This window comes from Asparagus officinalis, chromosome 7 (assembly GCF_001876935.1).
Source record: "Asparagus officinalis chromosome 7, Aspof.V1, whole genome shotgun sequence".
NCBI lineage: Eukaryota > Viridiplantae > Streptophyta > Magnoliopsida > Asparagales > Asparagaceae > Asparagus > Asparagus officinalis.
Genome location: NC_033800.1, coordinates 25,405,735 through 25,412,554, shown reverse-complemented (window position 1 = coordinate 25,412,554; position 6,820 = coordinate 25,405,735). Strand labels below are relative to the sequence as shown.

At 38.9% G+C, this 6,820-nt stretch overlaps 1 protein-coding gene and 1 pseudogene across 1 annotated transcript; both read right to left on the bottom strand.

Annotated features, from left to right (window-relative positions):
* The window catches only part of LOC109846858, a 15,179-nt pseudogene extending 13,094 nt beyond the window's left edge, over positions 1 to 2,085 (bottom strand).
* Positions 2,211 to 4,229, bottom strand: LOC109846561 (transcription termination factor MTERF4, chloroplastic). Its single transcript, XM_020415807.1, has one exon. It carries the CDS (start codon positions 4,000 to 4,002, stop codon positions 2,458 to 2,460), a length of 1,545 nt encoding a protein of 514 aa, XP_020271396.1. The 5' UTR covers positions 4,003 to 4,229; the 3' UTR covers positions 2,211 to 2,457.

Below are 6,820 nucleotides of genomic sequence, written 5' to 3'. Positions count from 1 at the left end.
ACAAACAATGTATTTATTTTTTATGCTTTTTATCAGATTAACGCCATATGGAATTTTCACATTCTAAGTTTGTCTATTTTCTTTCATTGGCAATACGAAATTTTAACTTTAGGGCAAATTGTCTACGTTATTACATAAATTGAAGGACTAAGCAATTACAAAGATTTAATGAACTAATATCAAACTGAAAATAATTTAAGGAACTAATATCATAAAACACCCAAAATCCTAAAATAAACTTTTTATTAAGCAACACAAACAAATCAGGTACCTGCTCTGGACAAAATTCAACAGAGACTTCTTCCCGGTATCAAGATTTGTAACACTGCCCCTATTAACAATACAACCCAACACAGGAAACATTAACAAATGGAAACCTAAACCAATTTCATATATTCGTTGATAATAAAAGTATTACCTTTCCATCAGTGGGTAGCTCAAGGTGAGCTTCTGAGCGACTCCAACAGCATCAAGCGCGCGCCAAGTATTAGGATACAAAAGATGAGGGCTGATCCAGTGGTTCTGAGCTCATCTGATCTCTCAAGCGCGAGGCTTTGAACACCCAGTCTCTGGAACGGCAGCGCCGTTGCTAGCCCCGCAATCCCTCCGCCTACAATCATCACCTCTTGCTCTTCCACCATTGGCTTGATTGTTTTGCTCTCAGATCTCTCTTTCTTGAGATTATGATTCAATCAGTTTGTCCACATGGCAGTGTGATTAACAGAGAACTTTAAGAATTCAAAGTGGGATTATAAAAGGTTTAAGAGCACATGGTTATTGTAGTATAGTAAGGATTAATTTAGTTGACAACTTGGCGGAGAATCCGTAGCAACTGGATTATTATTGGAGAGAAAAAAATAAGACTTCACTCTCCAAGTCATCTATGAGCTGATTTATTCTAGAGGGTTTTTGATAATGGTTCCATGATTCTTCTCATCTTAAAATAGATCTTGAAAAGACTTAAAGTACAGCGTAATTCCCAAACTCCTTGTGTCATCCAGCACTTGATCATAGAAATTCCTACTTTCCAACCAAGTAAAACCATCAGATTATCTAGTAGCATACATTGTGGTATCACCAGAATATAGAGATAGAGCACAAAAGGATAGCCCCAATTGGACATGAGCCTAAAAATTGTGATATCATTTAGGTAAGTGATCGGTTGATTTGATGTCCTAATATGATATTTTGTAGAGCAACTTGCAAACAGCATGCAGCACGAAGAAGGAAGTTCATCTAATTTCTTTTCTCATGGAAATTCTCTGTGAAAGAAAACTTCAAAAGAAAGTTACAATCGAGGGTTGCCTAGGACCCCACAAGTGCTTCTTCAACATAGTTTGATCAGTTGAAATCATAATGCTTCTATTTTCTCAAAATTTATAGGACGATAAGTATCCACTATTGTAGCAGAATCATTATGCATTTCCTATAGATGCTTGCTATGATCTACAAATAAACATATCACAAAATAAAAAAATAAAAAAATAAAATCTACGCATGCAATTTGAGCATGCCTCAAATTGTTGACAGAGTAACGAGAATCATGAATGAACAAACTATCCAGTATTCAGGGACACAAGCTTCCTTTCTGATTGAGCCCCGCTTGAGGTCCGAGAAATGAAGGGAACAAGCTATCCAAACAAGAAGCATCAATGCTTATCACCAGTCCATCTCATGAAAAGAGTACTACTACATGAGACATAATTTCCAAGGCTAACCAGAATAATCAAAACAGAGACAAGTATCCACAATGAACATATGAATAATCAGAACAGGATCTTGATGATCAAGTAAGAACAGGAAACAAGAATGATCTGCGCTACGAGCACGCTACACCAGACAATAAGAAGCATGATGATAACTGATAAGCTTGCTACCGCACGGTAGGCATCTAAAAATGCAAGTCAGAAGACAGCAAAACTAAACTTGGTCATTTGGTTTTTGATGCAGCTCAAAAACGCTTGATAAACACGAAAAGAACATTCAACAGAGGAAGCATCGAAGGAGGTAAATCATGAACACAGGCATGTTTACTTTTTGAATAGCAATCCTCCATGTGCACAAAATTAAAAAACATGGTCACGGTTGAAATAATAGTGGTATGCAAAAAGTCCCTTCCTACGGCTCAGAATAATAACGATAACAAAAACACAAGGGTAAAGTACCCTACTTCAAAACGCATAAAACATAGAAGAATTGAAGAACCAATAAGAACCATAAGACCCTGAACTTGAAAAGCTTGTAAACTTACAAGAATGATAGCGACAATAAGAATGGAAAGCCACACATCTGTAATTTAGAGAGTACTTCTAGAGTATAACCAGATCATGAACAGGATTCAGGATTCAGCTTTCACAGTCAAAATCTCTTAAGGATTCAGCTAAGGCGCTCTGATGTCATTTGATATGGAAAAGTGTATTCAACAAATACCTACAGTGAGAACTGCACAAATGGAGTTCACATATCCTCATCCTCACTGTCCTTATCATACTCAGAATACTCATCTTCAGATTCATCTTCTTCCCTTGGTTCTAAAAATGTATTCATGTCAAATGATGGTTCTGCTTCCATTTCCTCAATCCCTATCGAATCATAGCTCATTCGTTCTTCAAACTTTTCATCCGTGCAATTGAGTAACCATCCCAGGGAGCATTTCAAGCCCTTCTTGGCAATCATCTGATGCCTAGGCTTTATCGTAGATTCAAGACTATAAGTAAAGTAAGCAGGAAATTCCACCAAATCTTCTAAATCCCTGTCCATCTCCATCTGAAAATACTCGAAGCTCATGCTCATAATATCGACATTCAAAGCAAGTATTTGGGGGCATCCAACCACCATCTTGCTGACTTGCTTCAATGAAAAGCCACACTTTTTCAGGAAGTCGACATGCTTCAACACAGTCGCACGACCGAGACTAACAGTCTGAGGCATTTTCTCAATCATTTTCCCTAATTCATCACGACCCGCCAACATATTGGACTCGAACAAACTTAGCTGAGAAACAAGCTTATTCTTCAATTCAATCCCCATAATCTCAGGATACTGTGCTATAACCGAACCCAATGACTCTCTCCTAACACCAAACTCCACAAGAGCCTCGACATTAGGCTTCACTTTATCCTCCAACCCGAATCCAAGAATATGGGGGCTCTTCTCTATCAATCTAGCAGCAGCCAGCCTAGGTAAGCCTAAGGTCTCAAGGTACTCGACGAAAGGCTTGATCATTCGAGCAACCCGCATCCCTAATATCTCCGGATACCGAGTAAGAACTCTCCCAATTTCTCTTCTTGCAACTCCAATGCCCACCAAATAAGCTACTGAAGTGCTCATCGTCCCTTCTAGTTTGAATCCTAGCACCTCCGGGTACCTCTCCAAAACCCTAGGAACATCAACAGGCCTAATATCCAACCCTTGCAGGTACGTGACCACTGGCTTAAGGTCCACCACCACACTCGAGTGCAGAACCTGAGGGTACCTTCTCAAAAATTCAGTTATCACCGACTTCCTAACCCCTAAAGTACCAAGATAGTCGAGCACCGGAATCATGTTCTTCTTCACGCTACACCCTAAAGCCAACGGGTAATTATTGATATCGTCTACAGTAAGCCCCAACGAATGCAAAAAATCGATTCTTTCCCTCATCACATCAACAGTAACGGGCAATTCAAGCCCATCCAATTCATCGGGCACTATCCCGAGCCCGCGAAGGAACTCATAAACCCTAACCCGGTTCGCGGCCTTGTCGTTCTTCATCTGGAGCAAGCTGGGCCTTGAGTAAAGGGAGGGGGGGGAGTTGGGGTTCTGCGTTCTGCGTCCGTGGACAGGGGGAGACGCTCTCTTTGGAGCAGAAGTGGAATAAGCAGCGTAAGCTCTTGCTGGTAGCTTGCATTCGCCGTGATTGCGGGTGAAAGTTAAGATCTTGGCGAATGGGTTTCGATGGGTGAGGCACCCAGAGGATAGGACTGAGGTTTTGGGCATGATTGGGTCAGTGATGAGTTTCATGGTTTTTGGGGTTTTAGGGTTTGGTAAAATGAAGTGGGGTGCATTGGGCAATTGATGGGATTTAGAAAATTGAGGTAGGCTTTGATTAGGGTTTCGTAAGCAGAGAATAGAGAAGGAGAGCAGAGTGATAAGAGAAAGAAGTACCTTTGGATTAGGATTCACTGAGGACTGCGATGGAGGCGACGTTCAGAGGAGCAAGATATTTGAGAGACAAATCAAAAAAGAGCGAAATAAGGAATTTTTTATTTAAACCCAATCCAACTTTTTTTAAAAAAACCAACTCAATTTCTTCTTATTTACAAGGGTCGACCTACTTCGCGACCACGTCAGCATCGTGGCCGCGAAGTGGGGCGAATTTTTTTAATTGTCCTGACTAAATAGTCGGGGTTATCAACCCCGACTATTTTGCTAATATAGAGGCTAAACTAATCGGGGTTGTCAACCCCGACTAATTTAGCTTGTGTATTAGCAAAATAGTCAGGATTAGCAACTCCGACTATTTAGTAACAAGATTAAAAAAAATCACCCCACTTTGCGATCACGAAGTGGGGCGCAATTTTTTTTAAACTCGTTGCTAAATAGTCGAGATTGCCAACCCCGATTATTTAGCAAGGGTGATTAAAAAAATCACCTCAGTTCGCGGTCACGATGTTGACGTGGGTGCGAAGTGGGTTGATCCTTATAAATAAAAGGAGACTGAGTCGGTTTTTTAAAAAAAGTTAGATTGGGTTTAAATCAAAATTTTTATTCTTTACATGATATGATGTGATTTTTCTCATAAATTTATTCTTCAAAGCAGGTAATTGTAAAAAATTATTCTTCAAACCGTTGTAATTACTCTTTTATACTTCAACCTTTAATCATTTCTCAACTTTATCCCTCACTGAACTTCTGCATCGAAATAATAAAACTGAAAACTTTATTTAAATAATTGCTTTTTCAGAAATAACTAAGACTTTATTTAGATATCATGGTGTTTTCTTTATTTTCATGGTGGTTTTACTAAAAACAAAACATCATGTGTTTAGAAACCATTGTATTTTTTGAGCTAAATCATCATCAAACCAAAAACACAACACTTATTTCAAAATATTTTTTAGGTGTTTTAAGTTTGGTGTTTTGGTTTTGAGTTTGATGATGTGTTAATATAATATCTAACATAATGTATTAAATATAATTAATATATAGTTATTATCGACATGTTTATTATATTACATTATATTATACTATACTATATTATAGTTAATCTAATATATTAGTAATATTTATTAAATACTATAAAAATATAATAATAAAAGGTCTTATATAATAATATAATAACATATTAACTACTAGTATTTAATAGGTTGATAATGTAGTATATAATAAAAATAAAAATAAAATAAAAATAAACTAATAAAAATAATAAGAAAGTTATTGATAATAAGTATATACAATATTATAATCACTATAATATTATAACTTTTAATAAATAAATTGTAATAAATTAATAATTATAAAATATTGATGATAGTATCATGTTCAATAATAAAACAATAATAGAATAATAATATTATAATAATATATTGTATACTAAGTGTTATGGTAATTTACCATCTAGAGATAAGAACGTCGAAAGATTGACTATAAAGGCCCAAAAAGCCATGGTCCTGATCGGCTCAAGAAACTCAGAAGCCCGGACCGAGGTCAAGTCTATTGACCAGTCAAACAGGCGAGCCCTCTCTCGACCAAGAGTCGTCATAACCCGGACCGAGGTCAAGTCTATTGACCAGTCAAACAGGCGAGCCCTCTCTCGACCAAGAGTCGTCATAACTGACTCGAAGCGCGGGACCAGTCGGTCCTCCGCAATTAAGACGACTCCCCGAGCGGACGTCTCGATGGCGCTCTCGTCACAAAACTCACTCGGTTGTCGGTCGACGAATCATAATGATGACTCACGGATCAACCAACCTTAACTAAAGGGATAAGATCCGACCAAGACCACTTCAAATGTCACTCGAAGCTACAGCATTGACTAGTCCCATCAATATCTACGCTCTGACAAGGATCTCCTGCACAAGCCGCCTATTCAACTCATAAGTCATTTCCCAGAGAATTGTCGTGATGCTTCTCTGTACACAAAGGACGGCCACACAGCCGACCTACCTTACACCCTACCTACTCTGACAAACCCAGGGCACTGAGAAGACTTCTCTCCCCTGACACTGAGTGACATCCCTCCCAGTCGTCTGCCGACACCTGGAAGAAGAAAGATGACTCAGCAGCCTGCCTGTTCACCTTTCAAACAGCCTCCTGTGTATAGTCAACAAAAGTCGATGGTCAAACTCCCAGAGGCAAGGGGGCTATAAAAGGAGGTAAGGAAGGTAAGGGCGGGTGAGCTCTGGCTACTTCTTCTTGCACCTTAGCTTTACTCCCCTTTTGTGTTTTAATAATTCCAAGAGGAAAAACCCCTTGCAAGGACCTCAATGGCCCATGGGCCTCTCAACAAACCCTTCTCCAGTTCATCAACTGACTTGACCGGCGGAGGTACCACGGAGGAAACTAGCCATGTATTCCTACGATTCTTACATGTGCAGGCTATCAGTCCACCCCGCGCGCTAAGAATCGGGCATAAAGTCGGAGGAGGAGTCGGCCCCAACATTCATCCTCTTCTTCTTTCCTACCGTCACCAGGACCGAAACTGCATCCGACTGCGGAAAACCCCCATCGACTGTTTGTTCACGAGCATCAACACTAAAGGTAATATAATATATAAAATATTAATATATTATATAATAAATAATATAATATATTATAAAGTAAAATAATTTATTTGCTT

Bases quoted from the DNA above. Each gene is read 5' to 3' on its own strand.
- LOC109846561 (XM_020415807.1), bottom strand. From the start codon at position 4,002: ATGAAACTCATCACTGACCCAATCATGCCCAAAACCTCAGTCCTATCC.